Source organism: Cercospora kikuchii (genome assembly GCF_019650295.1).
Source record: "Cercospora kikuchii DNA, contig_00003, whole genome shotgun sequence".
NCBI lineage: Eukaryota > Fungi > Ascomycota > Dothideomycetes > Mycosphaerellales > Mycosphaerellaceae > Cercospora > Cercospora kikuchii.
Window position 1 is genome coordinate 1,748,139 of NW_025408584.1, and position 19,895 is coordinate 1,768,033.

The 19,895-nt window shown below is 54.9% G+C and overlaps 8 protein-coding genes across 9 annotated transcripts; 4 read left to right on the forward strand and 4 right to left on the reverse strand.

The window, feature by feature from the left end:
* Positions 1 to 972: 972 nt before the first annotated feature.
* On the reverse strand, positions 973 to 4,080 carry CKM354_000509000 (uncharacterized protein; the record flags this gene model as incomplete). Its single annotated transcript, XM_044800348.1, has 2 exons — positions 973 to 2,707; positions 2,759 to 4,080. The coding sequence occupies 2 exons, from the start codon at positions 4,078 to 4,080 to the stop codon at positions 973 to 975; spliced, it is 3,057 nt and encodes a 1,018-aa protein (XP_044656283.1).
* Positions 4,081 to 7,846: 3,766 nt separating this feature from the next.
* Positions 7,847 to 11,177, reverse strand: CKM354_000509100 (uncharacterized protein; the record flags this gene model as incomplete). Its single annotated transcript, XM_044800349.1, has 4 exons — positions 7,847 to 8,077; positions 8,150 to 10,949; positions 11,000 to 11,078; positions 11,144 to 11,177. The coding sequence occupies 4 exons, from the start codon at positions 11,175 to 11,177 to the stop codon at positions 7,847 to 7,849; spliced, it is 3,144 nt and encodes a 1,047-aa protein (XP_044656284.1).
* A 753-nt stretch (positions 11,178 to 11,930) lies between these two features.
* On the forward strand, positions 11,931 to 14,108 carry CKM354_000509200 (uncharacterized protein; the record flags this gene model as incomplete). The annotated part of the gene is made up of 1 exon (XM_044800350.1): positions 11,931 to 14,108. The coding sequence occupies one exon, from the start codon at positions 11,931 to 11,933 to the stop codon at positions 14,106 to 14,108; it is 2,178 nt and encodes a 725-aa protein (XP_044656285.1).
* A 354-nt stretch (positions 14,109 to 14,462) lies between these two features.
* Positions 14,463 to 14,844, forward strand: CKM354_000509300 (uncharacterized protein; the record flags this gene model as incomplete). Of its 2 annotated transcripts, none has more annotated exons than XM_044800351.1 (3): positions 14,463 to 14,563; positions 14,619 to 14,751; positions 14,809 to 14,844. In XM_044800351.1, 3 exons carry the CDS (start codon positions 14,463 to 14,465, stop codon positions 14,842 to 14,844), a joined length of 270 nt encoding a protein of 89 aa, XP_044656286.1. The 2 variants fall into 2 exon arrangements, with proteins under 2 accessions (XP_044656286.1, XP_044656287.1); XM_044800352.1 differs by having other exon boundaries at positions 14,643 to 14,751.
* A 1,005-nt stretch (positions 14,845 to 15,849) lies between these two features.
* CKM354_000509400 (uncharacterized protein) lies at positions 15,850 to 16,428 on the reverse strand (the record flags this gene model as incomplete). The annotated part of the gene is made up of 1 exon (XM_044800353.1): positions 15,850 to 16,428. The coding sequence occupies one exon, from the start codon at positions 16,426 to 16,428 to the stop codon at positions 15,850 to 15,852; it is 579 nt and encodes a 192-aa protein (XP_044656288.1).
* Positions 16,429 to 16,640: 212 nt separating this feature from the next.
* On the forward strand, positions 16,641 to 17,348 carry CKM354_000509500 (uncharacterized protein; the record flags this gene model as incomplete). Its single annotated transcript, XM_044800354.1, has 1 exon — positions 16,641 to 17,348. One exon carries the CDS (start codon positions 16,641 to 16,643, stop codon positions 17,346 to 17,348), a length of 708 nt encoding a protein of 235 aa, XP_044656289.1.
* Positions 17,349 to 17,828: 480 nt separating this feature from the next.
* CKM354_000509600 (uncharacterized protein) lies at positions 17,829 to 18,623 on the forward strand (the record flags this gene model as incomplete). The annotated part of the gene is made up of 1 exon (XM_044800355.1): positions 17,829 to 18,623. One exon carries the CDS (start codon positions 17,829 to 17,831, stop codon positions 18,621 to 18,623), a length of 795 nt encoding a protein of 264 aa, XP_044656290.1.
* An 838-nt stretch (positions 18,624 to 19,461) lies between these two features.
* CKM354_000509700 (uncharacterized protein) lies at positions 19,462 to 19,794 on the reverse strand (the record flags this gene model as incomplete). Its single annotated transcript, XM_044800356.1, has 1 exon — positions 19,462 to 19,794. The coding sequence occupies one exon, from the start codon at positions 19,792 to 19,794 to the stop codon at positions 19,462 to 19,464; it is 333 nt and encodes a 110-aa protein (XP_044656291.1).
* Between the last annotated feature and the right edge of the window lie 101 nt (positions 19,795 to 19,895).

Sequence of the window (19,895 nt, forward strand, 5' to 3'; positions counted from 1 at the left end):
GCTCTAAGAACTCGCGTACGATGTTCGTTGCCAGAAGTCGGTCGCAAGCATTGTGTCGTTGACATCCCTTTAGAAGATATGGAGTGTGAAAAATGACGCCTCGTGCAATCCAGTACCTCTTCCTGACCCGCAAAGAGGCTTGTACTGCTTGCTGTGAAATCATCTGGGAGTCTGATACTAAGGTGGACATGGATGACCGCATCTAGAAATCGGGCGCAGAGATCGGACAGTCGCTCGTCCATCTGTCTCTTCCCTTGCTCAAGACGGAGGACTCTCTTCCACGATATCGTGCTCGTCCCTTTTAGTCTTTCAATCGTAAGGATCTTGTCGAGAAAGTAGTTAGGCGTGAATGGAGTCCTGAACATCTCGCCGACGGTAAAATCCGCCTCACGTTCTACCACTCGTGTCCCGTCTGGAAATTCGCGTCATGATTCGCAACTCCTATAACTCGAAAAACCTCGCAACCGGAAGGGAAGCACATAGAAAATTGTTCTATTCCTGCTGTATGTCGACCAAAAACTCGGTGGTGTGTGCGGCTGTGGAGAGATAGTGTGTAGTCCCGTTGGATGAAAAGACCAAAGCGATAGGAGACAAAAAGCAGCGTATGGTGATGATGATGACATGTAGGTATATATACATATCCAGATGATGCTACGATGAAAATATGCTCGAAATTCGTCACGATTGGTGCCCCATGAACCTCCGCAAGCAACGCATTATTCCGAAACCCTGGGTATCATGTGTGCGGTTGCGGATGTACTGCCCTAAAAGACGAGACAAGATAAGATATACCCTGCTCCCCAACCATCTCTTTCTTCTCCTCGTTATCTCCTTTTCTGCTCCTCATGCCAACAAGCGAAAGTTCATCAGTGGAAAGTCGCACGATATGTATGCGTTCATCCCTCGACCGACATGTCGACTAAGGATCAATATGCAGGACAGAGCCACGGCTACAGTGGCTCATCACTCATCCTATGCATGGCCGCCTTGCCAGACCGCAGTGAGCCAGCCATTTGCGAAGCCTTGCGAAGCAGCCATGTTCGCCCACTCTGCAACTTCGCCACCATCGACAAATGCCGCGATGTCGTCGCCGCCCATGCGCGTGTCGATGCTGTTGAGCCAGGCCTCTTTAGCCATCGGATCCCATACTTGTTGAGCTTGTGCAGGCGGTGGTTGCTCCACAGATTGATGTGGCTGCTGCGGCTGGGAGGGCTGACCCGGTGGCGGATAGCCCGCATGCTGAGGTTGTCCTGGTGGCCCGGGCGGATACTGATGCGAAGCGCCGTTCACGTATGGGTTCGGTGGGGGCGGCGCCATTTGGTAGTGCCCATTTTGTGGCGTCCAGTTGCCGTAGGCGGGCTGTGAATGGTGGCGCTCGAATGGCGGTGACGGATGTGCTTGCGAAGGAGTCGTGCCAGTCGCTGACTGCGATGCGGGCGATGTCAAGCTCGGCGGGCCGGGCGCGGGACTTGGCCCTTCGGAATAAGAAGGACGGAAGTTGTTCACGTGAGCTGGTTGATATCCATGTGGTGGAGGCTGGTGTGAATGTTGACTGGGTGAAGGACCAGCAGATGGTGGATGATGATGACCATTGGGCGGGTACTGCTGCGCGTGTTGATGTGCATGCTGCGGCGGTTGTTGCTGGTGAGCGTACGTGTCGTAGGCCCTGAAAGGACCACTGGTAGGCGTCGAGATGCCAGGAGGACGACTAGCTGGTGCGCCTGAGACAGCATTAATGGCACTCCACGAGCCACTCTCTGGCTTGGTGGGTTCTGAGGTGACGGGCGGACGATCGCCTTCCTCACTCTTGACAGTGGTACCCGAGTTGCTATCATCGTATATCGCGTCCAGTGGGCGAGAATCAGGCCGCTGTGCATCCGTCATCTCTACATCTTGATCTTCCAGGTTGCCGAAGTCTATGAGCGTGCGCTCCAGCAGCTTGAACTCGTCTAAGCCACCGCCCGAGCCGCCTTCTCGTAGACTGAGGTGGCGTGTGCTGACCGGGCTATCGCTTTCAGACGCGCTCTCGACATTTTGAACGTTCTTCCTGTAGTCGCTCTTGATTCGCCGGAAGTATTTGTGCATCCGATTGATCGTCTTAAACCATCCATCGGCCATATGCAGCTTGGTCCGCATGTTGCCGATCATCTCCAGAGCTTTGCGGGCAGCTTCGAATCCTTTGCTCTCGCCAGCCTTGGCATCCGGCTTTCCGGGCTCTGGACGTGTGCACATGTAGCCATCCGGGTCCATCCATGGGAAGTTGATACAGTACACGCCCACGAATGACACGGTGTACACCGCGAAACCGACGATGGGTGTCTCCACAAGCTTACCCCACTCCTGGCACGTTCGGACAAGGTCGATAATCTCGCGCGCGGACCTGAAGCATTCGCGCGCGCTTTCGTCCCAAAAGCCATCGGGCACCTTGTATTTGTCGGCGGGGAATAGTGGTGCATCAACTGGTCCTTCCGGTTTTGAGCAGCGAATGGGAATGAATGGGACATATTCGCGATGCAGCATGATCTGGCACAGCAAGTAGACCGTGTGCACCAGCGTGTACGGCGTTGATGTCTTCAAGCTGATGTGCGCTTGAGTGTTTTGAGGCGTGAGGGTGTTCTGTCGCGGAAGGCTGGCTTTGAAATCGAGGCATTGGCGCCTCAACTGGTAGAACTCGCATCGGTCATCCCAAGGTGGATGCACCTCAACTCTGTGTGGTGTTAGCAGATTGCAGCAATTGCGATGCACGTGTAACCCTTACCTGCGCCCACCAGCGCACGACCATTTGACGACTTTGCCATAGATCTCGAGTATCTTCACGTAGCGACTTACGAGGCCTTCGTCTGGGCCAACTTCTAGTCTTCCCTTGTCCTCGTCATCATCCCTCCAAGCACTCCGGGGTGAGGGAGCCCTACTCGTCTCTGGAGTGGCCGCAGTGCCTAGCCGTACCGATTGTTGCCGCTGGTTCTGAACTTCTGCTCGACCAGGACCCGGCACGCTTCGGTCTTCCTCGCCCAGCATTAAAGTGCGTACCTTCTCCGCAAACAAAAAGGACCTCTCGCTGGCCGGTAGCTGAATTCTCAACTCACGCGCGTGCAACATCTGAGGCCGGTACTTGCCACTGCTCAAGTAGCGATCCATAATATAGCAGCTCCAGAAAGTGCGCCGTCGGATCTCCTGCAAGATGAATGCGTCCTCCGTCGACTTGGACGACGTCACGGAAGTCTTCCTCCCTGAATCCATGCCCATGCGTTCTGCTTCGGCCGAAAGGGCCAGTGATCGGGAAAGAGGCTCGTCGTCCAAGTCCATTTCGTACTGCAGCCCCATTGACTGCGCAGCTCGGATCGCCATGCCCACCGTCAACCAGGCCTTTGCTCCCCTGCACATGCCCCATTCGTGCAGACCGAGCATGAGAGCAGCCTGACAGCGTTCAATGTCATGACAGCGATTGTCCGTCCAAATCGATGCCAGTTTCTCGTTGGCTGCCGCAGCGTAGTACTCGGATGCTATGAGAGGATTGCTTGGGCGTGTCGAGGTCGGCGGTGAGTGGTGGGCGACTAGCTTCTTGTGAAATCGAGCTGTCAAGGCGAGGAAAGCCAGCAAGAACTCGGTCGAGGCTGGTGGGCGGGCAGATGCATTGGTGTCCACTGGTGCTCCATTGGACTGCGGCGGTAGCTGACTCGTGAATTGCACGGGTTTGAGGAAGGTCGGAGGATGTAAGAAGGGGAGATCGGCCGAGTAGTGCTGTTGGAATATGTCAAAGAGCTCCTGCCACACATGCGGTGTCAAGAGGCGCGGATCGAGAGCGTCGAGCGAGGGTCGTGGAGAGTCTCGCGGACCTGGGATGGGATGCGATGGGTATGTCGATGCGCTCTTCCTCGGTCTCTGTCGCCGTTCGGCATCCCCATAGACATCGGCCCGTCCTGATATGCTGTCCCGGCGGCGACTACCAGCGGTGACGGGCGGCGGGTACTGGCAGTCCCTCCCCGAGTTCTCGCACGACCGACACGTCGTCCCGACGCCATTGTTGACACATTTGACCTTGGATCGCCGGCAGCGAATACAGGCTATGCTGGAGCGCATTCGTCCTGCGCCGGGCAACTGCCTGGGCTCGGGCCCGGCAGCGGCGTAGGGTGGTCCAGACGGGGTGCTCTGAATGTTGGGGTCGTGGTGGGCGTGCGCGTTGGTGCGCGGGCTCTCGGCGAAGCTGTGCAACAGCGCTGCTCCCAAATGGTTCTCTTGCTGCTCCACGGTGGGCGGTGTTGGGCGTGTCGGGGCAGATGAGGTGTGCAGTCTGCAGTCGAGCTTCGAAGGATGGCGGCGGGCGTGGCAGACGGCTCAGGCGCGGGCGGGATGCACGTTCGAATCGTGCAGCACTGTAGCTTCGCGGCGGGCGCTGCTGCTGCCGCCGCCCAGCTTCTGCCGCAGCAGACGACGAGGATCCCCGTGCTTGCTCGCCCTCGTCGACGGCCTGCTGACAGTGGACGTGGGCGCTGGATGAATGGCGACTCGGGAAGCGTTGCCGGCCCGATTAGTGAGACACGAGCACTCAACTCACGTCGAGTGTTTGTACGGGCTGGCAGGCGTATACCGGAGGAAGGGAGCGGTGGTGGCAGTGGCAGCAGCGGCGAGGCAATGGCAATGGGCAGCTCTGCAGCAGCTGCGACACGCCGCACCTGCACCTGCACATTCTTCTGCGCAGGCAGGCAGGCGGCCGCGTGAGTGCGAGCCGGAGCCACGACACAGAGCATCCGGGTGCATCCTGTCGGTCGCTGGTGCAGATCTCCAATGTGCCTGCCCGGTCGGGAAGAGCCACGCTGCACGTCCATCGTCCCTTCCCCGGCCGAGAGCAGGCAAGCACGCACCGCACGGATGCTGCTTATTTTCCGCTGCCACCACCATCCCAGCACCTGATACAGTAACGGCCGTCAGCAACGCTCGGTCGTCCCTCCGCATCGATGCGCCCGTTGACAGCAATCGGATGGCGCCGGCTCTACCCACGCTATCGAATCTGCAAAGCATCTCCTCTCCGCCGCAGCGCCGCCCACCGCAACTTCGCTGACCATCGGCAGTGCTGCACCGTAGCGAGACGCTCCATCATTGTTCCCGCGCCGATGTTCTTGCACGCCAGACTTTGCGCCAACACCATCGGCCAAACTCAACCGCTCGAAGCTTGCCATGATGTTAGAATAAACGTTGTCCCTGTCCACTGCACCCGCCATCCCGAGCCCAAAGCTCGCCACCCAGCTTCATTCCTGTCCACATTCTGCTGTTCCGCGCGGCAAAATCGCCTCACGCAAAACACATCCCGACACCGCGGAGCCGCGCGCTTTTCCTCCATCATGCCACGCAGAGTCGGTGCGCAGCCTGAATCTCTGCCTGCACCTGTGCACGGGAGACAGCACGTGTGCCTAAGCAGAGATCATTCAGTCGTGCACATGCAATACCCTGTCGCACTGACAAATACAGTGGTCAATCATCCCACATTCCCTCCCGACCGCAAGCTGTTCGCAGAGCCGCGGTTCACATTCGCCATTCGTGCCGCATTGGACAACTACTGCTTTATCCGTGGCGCCGGAACACCGACATCTCGCGGCAGATACCGCTCATGTACCACAAGCACAAGCCTCAGTCTGCACAATCCCTTGCATGTACATACAGCCTTCGGACTAAGCGCGAGTTCGGTCAACCTCACGTTCAATCTGCCTCTCCGCACCAGAGAACGCTGGCATGGAAATGTGCCCCTGAGCCATCTCTTTCGAAAGCAATGACCTACCTGTTGCACCATCTACGCGCCTGCCTCTGCTCGGAACAATGGCTCCGATCCTGGTCAACAACCACTTCGGTACGTGAACTGCCCTGACAACCTTAACTGTGGACAGACCTTTGCTCGTCATTCTTATCGGACAACAATACTTCACCCGGGGTCATGGACGTCTGTGACCTGCTGCTCGGCATGACAACGGCGATTAGTTGACCTCGTGTAGAAGTCTTCCACTGTCATCAAAGCTTGAGTCTTCAAATGCCGGCAACCAGTACCGACATATGTTGCATGAAGATGATGCCTCGCATCCATGTCCTGACCTATGCCGCAATTATTGTCTCTTGAGGGATCATGTTGAAGTGAGATTGCGGCTCGAGGCATCCTCGTGCGATTGAATCCAGCATGCCTCTTTCGCACCCGAAACTTTTGAAGAACTTCACCTACGCACCAGGATCGCAAATGAGACATTCCGCTATAGCCCAGAACCATGACATACCCCCACGCTGAGAGTCGTCGCTGGTTCGAACCCTTTTTCAACGTCACCACGCAAGGCACTGCATGGCAGTATGCATGGCACGGCATGTACCGCCTCCTTACCATATCGACCGATCAGTATCGTGTGACCGCTGAGTACTAGTTGTATGTGCTGTCACGCCGCTGCCGACAGCGTTCTCGGAACATTTGCTCGAGCCGGCTTCTGTCAACGTTGCCACCTCTACACCAATTATAGTTTGTAAGAAAATCCAACAATTGTCCTCCAATCAAGGTCTTGGCCTGCTCGATGCATGCAGGTCTCTGTACAGAACATGACTCGTGGCATGCCTTCATGTCACTCGCGCGGGAAGAGAGTGATAATACTCACCTTGCGGCATCTGCGTTCAACAACTAACAATACTTCCCAACTCCACAACGTGAACCTTCTGTCATGCTGAACGCCCCGTGGGGAGGCAACTCGACATCATTGGACTACAACCAATGCACTGATGTAGTCGTGTTAAACTCAACCGTAGCGTCGGGACTGCTCATGACCTACATAGAACGCTCTCCGCCACATCGAAAGATTACAAAGCCACTGAGGCAATGGACTTCATGCCGCTCGCATGCTCGTGCTCATACACAACACTGAGTCTACTTCCACTTCTCGCATGCAATCGAGCGACTAAAGTTGGAAAGTATCATCTTTCCACAATTATCATTTGATTCCAACCACAAATATGATCGCCCGCCAAGCTTTGACATATGCTTCTCTGGTCCCTAACCTAGTGCCTAGTCTAACGTCCCGCTCGCTGCATAATGCTGACTCGCGGACTCTTTGGAGCATCTGTGCATGACATAGTTCCATCATGGCGAGAACAGACAGACAGACGGTATAAGAGCACCGCGCGGTAGCGGTAGATTCTATAAAACCCCAACAATATGCTTCCACATCTTTTGCCCCTTCTCCGTGGCATGCACTATTCCGCATGTCACTCAAGTCTCATCCCATGAATTGCAATCGCGGCGCAAGCCAGAACGCCCGTCGTGTACTTTCGTACCTTTCCACGCCCAAGCGCCATAGGTCTTTTTGAGTTCCCACTACTGCCGGCTCCTCTCAAAGGGGCTCAAGCGTCCGTCCGGATTCCGGACGATCTAGTTTGCGGAGGTTGGAAGTTTATATGGTGCGCAGGTCAGTCAGCGGGACAGAAGTGTGTATCTATATCATATGTAGGAGAACGGGATACTATCATCGTGGTTTGAGTACTGGGAGTGGATATGCATGTACTTGTACAGTACAGTATTTCTCTTAGCGTTACCCCGCCAGCCGCCCTATACTGCAGGAACAGGGACCGCCTCCTTGAGGTTGCAGGTCTGTAATCTGTTCTCCTACGGAGTGCGGCTGAGAAACCGATTGTTGCCCGAGAAGGAGGTGCTCGGTGGAGTGTGAGTGAGTAGAAGGAGTCTAGCAAAAAAGTGATGGAAGATATGCATTCCATCGTGCCCAACGAAGATGGGTTGTTCATGATAGCTATGTCTCACCATTTATTCCTCGGCATGAAGCCGCTTCCAAGGAGTTACAGATGATACAACGAAAGTGAAGAGTCCTGACTACGACGTACTGACACTAGTGGATCTCTGCTGCTGATCGTGGGCATTTCCTTCGCCCTGTTGCGCTGCGGTAGCCCCTTCCTCCGGAGGTGCCGTTGTCCCAGGTGGAGACGCTTTCGGGGCATGCAAAATCTCCCTCTTCCCGTTCGCCTTGTAATATAGCACAACATCTCCGCCTCCGCGCCAGACGTGAGCACGAATTGTCGCAAGCGTCATGGTAGGCGGGAGGATCTGTGAGAGAGAATGGATCAGCCTCGCATCCTTAAGTAAAAAAAAAAAAAGTGCAGATGGAGAAGAACTCACCTGTCCCTGACACCACAACTCCAAATACTCCTCCGGTCTCAGGGTACTCTTCTCCCTCTCGCTCGCAGGCTCGATCCTTTCGGCGACATAGGCCAATACCTTCTTCGCTCTCAACATGCGATTCGCATTGAGGCGATTATTACCATCGCTGGCGATGACCGGTAAAGAGTTCTGCCACGGCTCCAGGATAAACGAGATCTTAACAACGTCTTTGACTGGGATTTGGTTACGGAGCAGAACATCGCCAAGCCACATTGGAGCAGTCTTCTCCAGGCTGTCGACCTTCTCAACGAGGTTGCCGATAGTGCCTTCGAATAGATCGGTCACGCCGCCGGCCTCAGGTCGATCTTCCTGGATCAGGATAGTGGTATTGCGTGGTGGTCGGAGGATGGGAGTCTCGGATGCCTCGCTAGGTTTGATTGCTGTTGGGAGATCGATGGACGCTCGAGCGACCGGAAGACCATTTTCATAGGCTTGTTGGTTTTGTATTTGTTGTTGCAACGAGTCCTCGTAGCCGAATCGGATCTTTTGCAGGGTGCCGAGAAACGTATCGTCAATCACTCGTGAGTTGTCAGTTTTGCTCGATCGAGAATCGCTTTCGACTTCCTCCTTTTCTTCGACAGGAGTGGGTTTGTCCTTGTCGTTGGTTTGCACACGGCCAATCTTTTTCATGCCGCTGAAAGACATGCCCATGCTGAACTTCTTGCCGAAAAGCCCTTTGCCGCCCGTGTGACCATCCTTTGCCGGTTCATCAGCGGATGGAGTGGCAGGATCTGGCAACGGACCGGGCGTAGTTGCAGGTTGAGATGCGCCTCCGGGTGTTGTCACTTCGGTGTTCGGAATGCGCGAAGTGGAGAAATAATCCGTACTTCGCTCACCAGACGTTCGTTGTGAAGCTGCTTGGTTGTCGTGTGGTCCGCCTTCCTCAGCAGTCGTTGCTAATAGCGGCGCCTGCCTTGCATGTGCTGGAGAGTTGGCAGCACCAGGACTTGCAAGCCCAATCCCGAGTCCGGGAGTCGTAGCAGACCCGTTCACACCGGGCCGCACGGTGGTAGCAGACTGAGGTCCATTGGCGTCCGGATGCCAGCCATTGGTGTTTTGCGGGGGCATATCAATGCTGGTGGGGGCATTCTCGCGCTGCAACTTTTGTTGCTCCTTAGCGTGGAGTAGCTGAGTCCGGAATGTCTCGTCTCGACGCATCTCTTCCTCAATCACGTCATTGAAGAGATATCGCAAAACCCATTTGCCCAAGTTGATGCGCTGGTCTTCTCGATACTCCACATCTTCGTCGAGTTCGAGCTCATCCGCATACATCTCGGCATCAAAGCATGTGTTCTCTTCCAGGACAACGGCCACGCTGCCCGTTCTGACATCAACCGTGCACCAGTTTGCAACCGTGGCATTCGTCGTGACCTCGTCCTTTACGTCTTCAAGATGCCGCTTCCCAAACGAGCGTATCGGCACACACTTCAGTAAATCCCACATGACGACTTCGCCAGCGGTGTCCAGCGTCAGCACCCGTTTTCGATCATTCAGCATGACGTGTTTGATAAGCCCGTTCTGGCCCTCTATGGACAGCTCAGGCTGGGCTCGTATCGGCTGCATGATGGATCCTTCAGGAGGTGCAGTATCTAAGGTGCCTCTTCTTCCTCCAGGGGTTTGTTGATCTTCCGGCGGAGGAGTAAGCATTGTAGGAAAGAAGACTGTGTTGCTCAGTCTCAGCGCATGCTTTAGCGGAATCCTTCGTTTTGATGTGGGTGCGCGTTGCTGCGTTGGTGGTGTCTGCTCTTTCTGGTTCGGCGGACTTGGGTATCTTGCCTTGGCGGCTGTGGCAGAACTGAGCCTGTGAGTAGTAAATCCTTCCGGAACGTCCAGTTCGGCATTTGTTGTATTGACATCCCTCCATCTGTTGATACTGGGTCTGCTAGTCGCAGTCCAAAGATAGTCGCCAGCAGCAATCAACTTGTGCACGCCTTCGTGCTCCTGGAACAAGGCCAAAGAGAGTCCTTCGTCGAGCTCGATTTTATCCCGTGTATCGGTCTTTGCCACCAGTCCATTCTTGTCACTGGAGTAGAAGACAGACAGATCTGGGTCAGACGAGAACAGCGACCACACACTCGCATCGTGCATGGTCAAAGTGAACATGCATCGTCCAGCAATGGTGCTCCACACCTTGACAGCGCGATCGCTGCTTGCGGTGATAATGGTCGTGCCATCCTGGCTGACGAGAATGTCGCGGATGTTGTCAGTGTGTCCAACCAGCTTCGTCACTCGCTTGCCTGTTCTGCAGTCCCAGACCCGCACTGTGCTTTCCGGTCCACCGCTCGCTAGCAAGGAGTTTGTAGCTGCAAGCGCATATACACTGCCCTTCTCTTTGCTGAGCAGACTGCTGACCTCATCTTCGGCCACATTGATCTTCAGTTTCTGGCCTGCGCCGTTCAAGTCCCACACATTGATATGCCGATCCAGCCCACCACTGGCCACCCAGTCACATGTGGAGTAGGGCACTGCAAGAGTCTTGACATAGTCGCTGTGTAGTCCAATGGTCTGTGGAGGCTTCACGTCTTGGGCCGCCGGCCTCCACACTTTCACGGTGGTATCGGACGAGGCTGACACGAGTGCCTGGTTGGATTGGGCGAGGGCGATGTCATTGATCCAATGTGTGTGCGCCTGCACCTGTTGCCGGAAGGTGGTGGGCTCAGATGGCGGCAGCTTCGCATCGTACTCGGGCGGTGTCGTCGAGTTGAGGTCGAGGTGCAGGTCCCAGGCGCAGATGACGCCGTCTCGGCCGCCCGAGTACCTGGTCGAAACTTAGCTTTGTCCCTCGAGTCGCAGAGGTGGTGGACATACAGGCGTGAGTTGGAGCTGTCTACAGCTAGGCCATTGACTCCGAGTCTGTGGCCTCCGGCGGAGTTGGCGAGCGGCAGGACTGGGGGGAGCAGCGTGGTCAGCGTGGCACTTCTTCGACGTGCGCTTGGCACGAGGGCGACATACCATAGCTTATCCTCTGCCTCGCCTTGCGGGCCATGGATCGCGAAGCTGCGCGGGCTCGACGAGATGCGCGCCCGGATGCCGCACCGTCGTCAGCGCGAAAGTATGCTGCGTTTCAGCAGCGCAGAGCCGTCTCCCCGTGTGCTCCTCCTGCGTGCTACCGAACATCGACTGCGCCAGGTGCAGAGGAGAGGCTTCTGGCCAGCATGGCATGTATCGGGCTGTTGCTTAGCTTCGGAGGCTACGAGGCACAGCTGCTGAAGTGCTGTCGGCGCGCATCCTTCGTTTGGCATTTCCCCGTCTCTCGCCCGCCCACTTCACCTCCAGTCGACATGCACAATGACGCGATGCCGAACTCCGAGCTGGCTTGGCACAGACCCTGCTTCTCCTCGTCTCGTCGTCCTCGCTTGCAGCCCGCATGTTGGCCAGCAATACAGCGCCTCACGCAAGAATGTGTTCCAAACGTATCGCAGGGCGAGGACAATGGGCAAATGATGCCAAGGAGTGTCAGCAATGCCTGCATGATTTGCCATTACCTCGGTGCAACGTCTCGCTGGGCAGCAGAGGCCACACGCACCGGCATGGCAGCCACGAGAAAGGCAGGTCGCGTAGGTTGTGCGAGACGGCGTGATGCAGTGTAGCGGACTTGCTCGTAGTCACAGCTGGTGGCAGAAGCATGCTGCAGCCAGCCACAGCCGCACTTACCTGGCGGCAGTCACTTCAGCTCGCGTTGGCGAGCTTCCTCGCGTATACTAACACAGCTTTGCGCTTCATAATAACCAGGACTAGCATGAAGAAACTACTCTCGCGCCTCAGGAGGAAGAAGGCCAAGCCAAGCAGCAATGGCGAGCATACAGGACCTCCTCGTCCTTCTCCACCACCACTCCAGATCACAACTGCACCCCAGCTCTCGACTGTCATACAGGACCTGGTTCACACTTCACTCGGAGGTGATGCAAGCTCTCTCGCACCAGGAGTCTGCGACGTCTGCTACAACTTGGATCCGGCCAACGACCCGTACTGCGAAGTTGGCATGGCCGACCTTTGCCTGCCCGAGAATCGAGACTCGTTGCGCTCGTCCACTGTGTCAGTTCACGTGCACAAGATCATCTCTTCATCGCAGACATGTGCCTACTGCAAGTATATCATGAGAGCCATCTCGACCTTTGTGCCCGAAAGTACAGCTCCCGAAGAGTATGCGACCCTGTACATCATGGAGAACATGCCAATGACAATCCAAGTCTTTGAGAACCAGGTCTCGCAGCAAGAGGATTATGAGCCCCAAGCCAGCATCGAGCTGTTCTTACAGGCTGCAGGTCCGTCTGCAAAGAGCGCACCATGGCCTTCAACTATGAATGCAGCAGCGTCGCCCAGATCCTTCACCTCAGAGGAACGAACAGGTACATTGGGCTACGCGAAAGACAGGTCTACGTCGACTGCCGATGATCAGATCTTCCACTTCTTAGATCAATGCATCACTCGCTGCGCGAACGAGCACGAGGGCTGCAAGTCACGCGCGGAGCATCTGCCAGACAGGGTTTTGCAGATACGTGAAGATAGCATAGCTCTTATTGAGACTGAGGGCCAGACTGGCGACTACCTCGCACTAAGCTACTGCTGGGGTGGTGACCAAGATCTAAAGTTGACCAAAGCTCGCCGCGCCGAACTGTTACAAGGAGTTCCTCTCTCATCCCTTCCTATCATGTTCCAAGATGTTGTTACTGTCGCCAAAAGATTACGACTGCACAGGATCTGGATCGATGCACTTTGCATTGTGCAAGACGATCATCAGGACTGGGAAATTCAAGCGACCAAGATGGGCGAGTACTACAACAACGCTACATTGGTGCTAGCTGCAGCATCAGTCAAGTCGCCGCAGGAACAACTGCTTCGACCTCGACCCGAGTACTATAATTCTGTCACTCTTGATCAGTTTGACCACCATCATCGTACCACAATCTGCGCTCGAAGAGATCCGTGGGTCTTCAAGGGGAAAGGCGGCAACTGGAACTCTCCCCTTCTGGGCAGGGCATGGGCCTACCAAGAGCGCTTGCTCGCTCGCCGCATAGTCACTTTCGGTGAAGGTGCTGTCAAGTTTGAATGCAGAAAGCATTCCATAATCGAAGGACAACTTGTGGGTGTTGAAGGCCTTCCACAGCTAGGCTTTATGGCACCACATCCCGATGACCCTGAGATGTGGTCCCTTTTTGAGGACTGGCAGCAGATCGTTGGCGGCTATTCAGGCCTCAAAGCGACTTTCGAAACTGATAAACTGATAGCTTTTGCCGGTATCGCGAGCGAATTCGCTCGTGCCACAGGTTGGATACCGCGTTTCGGATTGTGGGAACAACACCTGCTCAAACAAATGACTTGGAAAGTACCAGAGGGTGACTTATCCGCACGGCCTACACAAGCTGTTGCTCCTACATGGAGCTGGGCCAGCGTGAACACTCAAATGAACATGTTCAGCAGCATGTTCTCGTCCACATCAACTAGCTTCAAAGTCATATGGGACTGTGTGGTCGCGCCAGCCAGCACTTCTGCAAAACCAGAAGTTCTCACGATACATGGATTGTTAGCGCCGTGCGCCCTGATTTGTCGAGAGCCATACAAGACTAATGGACACAGCCACCGCTTGCAGTGCGAAGGCTATCAATGGGACACTTACATGTGGCCCGATGCAGCGCTGACAACAGCCAAGGCGGCTTTACCAGGCTACGACATGGATGCCACAGTCCGCGCCACTGCTGAGGAAATGCATTCAGGTCTTCAGCCATTTGTTGGAGTCTGCTACTGTCTTCTCCTCGCGAAAACCGATTCCGACAATCCCACCTGTATCGCGCTTGTACTAGGACGATCTCGCCAACACGACGGTATGTTCGAGCGAATTGGACTGACCGCTGACACGAATCTCCGCTTCTTCAGCGATTGCATAAAAGCCAAGAGAGTCACTGTGGAGATTATGTAGTAGGCACCGAGTATGGCATGTTTTCGGCGAATTCACTTTTGCACATACGAAGCTGACGCACTACGAAACCACTAAGCTCGATTTTCTGTGGCTTGATTCCCGCCTCATCTTCGGTAGGACCTTTATACATTGGCGCAACACATCATCTGCCACACTGCTACGCCTCTTTTCGATGTGCTCAAATGTTCTCACTATTCAGATGTGACGTAGTTCTCTGTCTCCTAGGCATCATATAGGCAGCTACTTTCCTCGAAGACATCTATTATGCAGAACCATTCCAGGATCATCTCTTGAATCCAAACAGAACCTCAAGGAGCACAATACAAATTCCGTCAGTATCCTACTGGAACGAACATGGGCTGCGGCGGCTCCAAATACGAAAATGGTGTCCCTGTCAGATATGGCATGTATGGCGAACCGCATCCCATCAAGCCTAAATACTACAATGGAAGACCGTAAGCCATCATCCCTGAGATTCATCAAAAGTGTCTGCTTCCAGGATATAAGCAGAAAAGCTGACAGCTGGCATGACAGATACTACGACAACCGCAGCACTTCACAAAGGTGGGCTGACGAGATGACGGCCAAGACGGGAAGAAAGTGGAAGAAGGGACAATTGGAAGCTGCGATAGCTGGGGGCGCGGTAAGTGGTTGGACTCCCTTGTCTCGCGATTGGCGAAGGTGCTGATTCTCTTGGTAGTCTGGTGGAGGCGGAGGCGGCGGCGGTGGATGTTAAATGTTTTGTATTTTCCTTCCTGCGACTTTATGCATTGAGGAGGATCGGGTCAGGGGCTATTGTAACAACCATGAGCGAATATTCTCCAAGCCCATAAAGCATAAGGCTATCGTATCCGAACGGGCGTTCGGGGAAAAGGCTGTAATGACGAGGACGATGTGGTGGCATTTGTAGAGGCAGTATAGGCATAAACAGCTTCTTGGTACGACTGGCTTAACGTATGAGATGGGCAGCATTGTCCTTCTGTTCAATCGACAAATATCACGACAACTCGTTTTATGAGACGTCAAGTGTCGCAACCCACAGACTAAGCCCTGCGCTACCAGCTGACGGAATGCCTTCCCCAGTCACTTTGCGGGCTCCTGCTTTGTTTTCCTTAGATGAGCGTAGAGCCCACGCGCTCGAATAGCTTGCGAGAAGTAGGTGGGTATTTTAAAGAACGTAGAGATCGGAGAATGTTGCTTGAGTCGCTTGACTATGAAACAATCTTTACAAGTCAATTCCACAATCGCCGTCAGTGTACGCACGATGCTTCAAGGGACACACTACATCTGACCCCATGCCTTCCACGGAGAGCACTTCGCTCGGTATTGTCTGTTCGCGGATTGCAACTGTAGCTGAAGCTAGCAGACCTGAGCTGCTCATTGGACGTAGTCGCTTGCATTCCGGTACAGGGATGCCGTGATACTATGACAGTACGAAGACATGTCGCTGTGTTTTCATCTGTGCATATCCCCTTTCGTGTTTATCCCAGCGGATGCCTTGCCCATAGGCTGCTCGTGCGAGATGCGCGCAATGCCTGTGTTCGTGCTTTTGTTTTGGAGCAACCAGCAAGATACGTTGATCACATGGTGATATTGCGATTGCCTTCCTCCAGATCCCCACAGGACTCTCTTCCAGCTGCCTTGCGCGGACGCCAGGAACGGCACCTCTCTGAACGCTCTTCCACGAGAAGTCATGCACGGGACAAGCTTCTCGCCCGTCAATGGCGCTGTAGCCATGTGTCTAGGAGGATGAATTACCCTGAATACTCCAACTATCCGATGTCCGAAATGCCGTGTCTGTCACCACGTAGTCGACTGACAGGCCGCTTTCTCCATGGAAGGTCACCCTCTGTTGCAAGACATCTTCGGCGATTGGCACACCATCGCGAGCAAAGAGGCTGGCCAGGAGACGGAGTTCCAGGCGCACGAGTCTCAGATTCTCCTTCCATTTCAGCAGCCTCAGATTAGTCTGGCTACCCATGCCGCCGGGAAGGTAGATGGAATGGACGAGCGATAGGTGGCTTAACGAGAGGCTTCGGAGCCATTTGAAAGCCACATCATACGCAGAGTGCGGTTGGCCATCGCCCGTTGCCTCTGGTCGGCCGAATTCGAAGATGATGGTGCCGTAGTAGATCGGGGCTGCGGTGCGTCGAGCGAGGCGGCTGAGGGAGAGCTGCCATGGTGGTGTGTATGATGTGTCCGTAACAACGATCGTGGTCTGGCGCGGAAGTGTAGCGACTATGATATGCTCGAGGATCTGGTCCTTCAGCTCGCTGGGCAGGGCGTTGATCAGATCGCTTAGCTTCAGCTCGGAGTCCATGGTGATGCGATGGTGAATAGTGCTCAGGGATTCGAGTCTGCGTGGTTATGGTTGTGCAGGATTGATGGTCGAAGTTGGCTGAAGAAGAGCGCCGCTGCGACAGGCACCAAGGCGTGAAGCTATAAAAGCTGGCTGAGCTTCGTTCAACTTCTGTCCCCAACCATTCACCACTTTGCCTACCGTCCCCTGTGCACACACCATCTTCCATCATCATGGCACAGTACCCAAACTACGACGGGAGGCAGCGACTCATCCCCGAGCATTACACGCCAGGGTACGCAAGGTATGTTTTGCTCGCATCCAGTCCCCGTTCGTTCGGGCATCTGCTCACGGCGCTGCTCAGATTTCTCCAACTCCAAGCCAGCGGACGCCTCAACATCAGAGTGCAGACGGTGCCAACGTTGGAAGAGCGCATCCAGAACCTGGCCCAAGAGCTGCAGGACATGATTCTCGACTACACCCTCCTCATCGAGCCCACCACCGTCAACATCACCGACAGATACCAGCCACCATGGCAGCTGAGCGTTAACCGCCGAACTCGTCCAATCGTTGCCGAGCACTACTACTCCACCAGCACTTTCAGCGACATGACCAGATTACACGATCTTCAGCAATGGCTAGACCGAATCCCGGCGGAGTACGTTCAAATGATCGAGAATGTCGAATTCGGCGTGCGCAACATGCACGATGCAAAGAAGTGGCTTAAGATCTACACACGCTCATTGGAGCAGCATTGGGGAATTTTGCTTGCCCCTGGGGTCTTGCGCGCTTGGTTCCAGAAGCAGAAGCGGAGTGGATCGCCCAGGGAGTGGGTGTATGTCAGCTGGAAGGACGCTGCAGCGCTGGATGATCGAGAAATGCGCGCTGAGAGCTTTTACGCTCACTCGCGCCCGTGGGAGGGACGTGAGGTAACACTCTAGGCGCAGGTGACACTCCTAGCCATCATATAGAGGTACAGCACGAATCGATAACACAGTATCAGGGCGGAGTAAACCAGTTCCAGTAGTCGTTTCTCCGTGTTGTGCCACAATCTGTCAATGACACCTCCTTCTAGCGTGCAATGACCGTGCTACCCTCGGGGCAGACGAACAAAATGCCCTCGATCAATGACCTCAGAGAGTCCAGCAAAGAGTGCGATGTAGTGACAGTGTTGGTGGGTGTGGCCCGTGCGCGCTGTTTGGTCTGCCGTAGCCGTTCACTCATAACTGACTTTGCACAGCATGTCGACTTCGTCTTGCGCCTCGTTTCGGTCCACGAAAACACCGCAAAGCGGCCAATACAGCTTCCTCTGAGCAACGTGACCCGACCGGACTGACCGATTCGCCTGCCCTCTTGGCACAGTGCTACACACTCCTCGAGAACAACACGACCATCAGTCCATCACTGTCATCGCTAGCCGAATGCTCCGCCATCAGAACAACGACGGAGCCCACCAGCCCGCCGGCGACTCCAGTATCAACAACAGCCTCGTGGCCGAGAACATGGAGAGTCGACCAGCTAGCGTGGCTAACAGTGTTGCCCACGCCGAGGGCGACAACGCCATAAGTTCGTCAGCCAGGGCCGCATGCACCACGGAGAATCTCACACGGAACGACACGATCGATAGCGCCAGCGACAATGGTCCACCGTCGCTCGAACACCTGTTGCAGGCACTCCCGCAAGAGCTTCAGGACATGATTCTCGGCTTCACCATCATCACGTCGCCGTCCATCGTCCGGATTGAGACAGAACGCTATCAGCCGCCACCCCTGCTCCAAATCAACCGCGCCACTCGCGCGACAGCAGCTGAGAGCTATTACTCGCAAACGGTATTCGCCTGCACCCACGAGTTCCACAATAATGTCGAATTCATCAGATGGCTTCGGTCTATCCCTGCCCGACACCGCGCCCTGATCAACAGAATTCTGATCCCACCGGTCTTGGCCTTTCCACGCCACGCCATAGCAACAACTTTCGAGCATTGGCAGATTGTAAGGCTGTCGGAAACGCAGGCTAAGTTGGCACAGATGCGGTTTATTATTTGGTATGCCGGACTGGAGAGTGGGATGAAGAGCTTGAAGGTGATTCTGCTCGCTGATTGTCCTCTGAAGGAAGAGCATGGAGTTATTCAGACGGGACTTTTGTCGGCGACGGACATCAAGAGAAAGCTTCTAGCGTTGGGTATGCCAGAGTCGGACAGCGAGGAAGAGGAGTGAAATGAGTCGTCTCTGCGGTCGTGATGGCGTGGAAGGCAAGCGGGTTGAAGAGGTGTTGATCAGTGCGGCGTAGGCAAAGCGAGGAGCAGGATAGAAGACAACATCAACTTGGGATAATGGGCGAGCGTTGTGACTTGCTCTGTTCGGCGGACGTTTCTTGAGCTCGGAAGCGCGCAGATGGTGTTACATCGGACGGTGCCCTAGGCCTGGAGAGGTAGAAGGTGGCAAGGTTCTCATATAGCGTCGAAGGGTGCAACAAATGAGAGCCTTAACCACAGATACACCCAATCTTTGCTTGTCCTAGAGGCATAAAGGCTGACCAGTATCCAGACGACTTCACAGTTTTGTTCTGTGCCCAGAACGAGTCCTTGCTAGAGCCAGCGACGAAGTGGATTAGAGAGTTAAAAACACGACGAAATCTCAGCCCAATTGCGGCATGCACAAGTCCCCGGGTCCATTTCCATCTCTAGATCTGTCAATGCCCATGCGCTCTGTGGAAGCACATCGGCATGCACTCGGAGACAAGGACCATGTGGGAATTTTACAGATTCTCGTCAAGCTCTCGGGATGGCAATGGCATGCGTCTGCTATGTCACTTCTGGAATTTTCGATATGTTGCCAGCTTGCGGAACTCCAGCCGATGCGAGCCCACAGCGTGTTGAAATGATAGAGGCGCTGACGCCTTGAATTCCCCGGAAGTCAACAGAGGGAACCAGTCGCCACCTGTCAGGCTTGCGCACTTGTCGGCTTTGACCACGGCCCGGGCTCTTGTATCTCCAGATGGTCTGCATTCAAGCTTCTGAAGAGACTCGTAGAGCGGACGAGACCAGCCAACCATTCATATCAAGCGGAACATATTGTTCCTTACACTTCGCTTCTGGGCCACCGGCTTGCCATCCTCGTATTCCACGCCTGCAGCTCCACCTTCGTCCGAGTGTCCGGCCAGCTTTTCCATCAGCTCGGCGTCCGCTTCTGCCACGGTTTTGTGCTTAATTTCGGCTTCTTTCGCGATTTCTTGTGCTTTGGTGGCTAACTGCTGGTCATCTTGGGTAGGAGACTCTGGCTTCTCTGAGCTGAGGTAGCGGGACGATGAGGTGAAGAGCTTTGTCGAAGACAGTCTCACAGGTACAGGAGTAGCCGCGAATCGTGGAATGAGCTTAGCTATGTTCATGATGGTGACAAAGAGGCAAAAGGGGTTTCAAGTTCGATTTTGCTTAGGACAAAAGGTTTAAGCTAGTTGTCCAGTAACTGCGGACAAAGAACAAGAGGCTC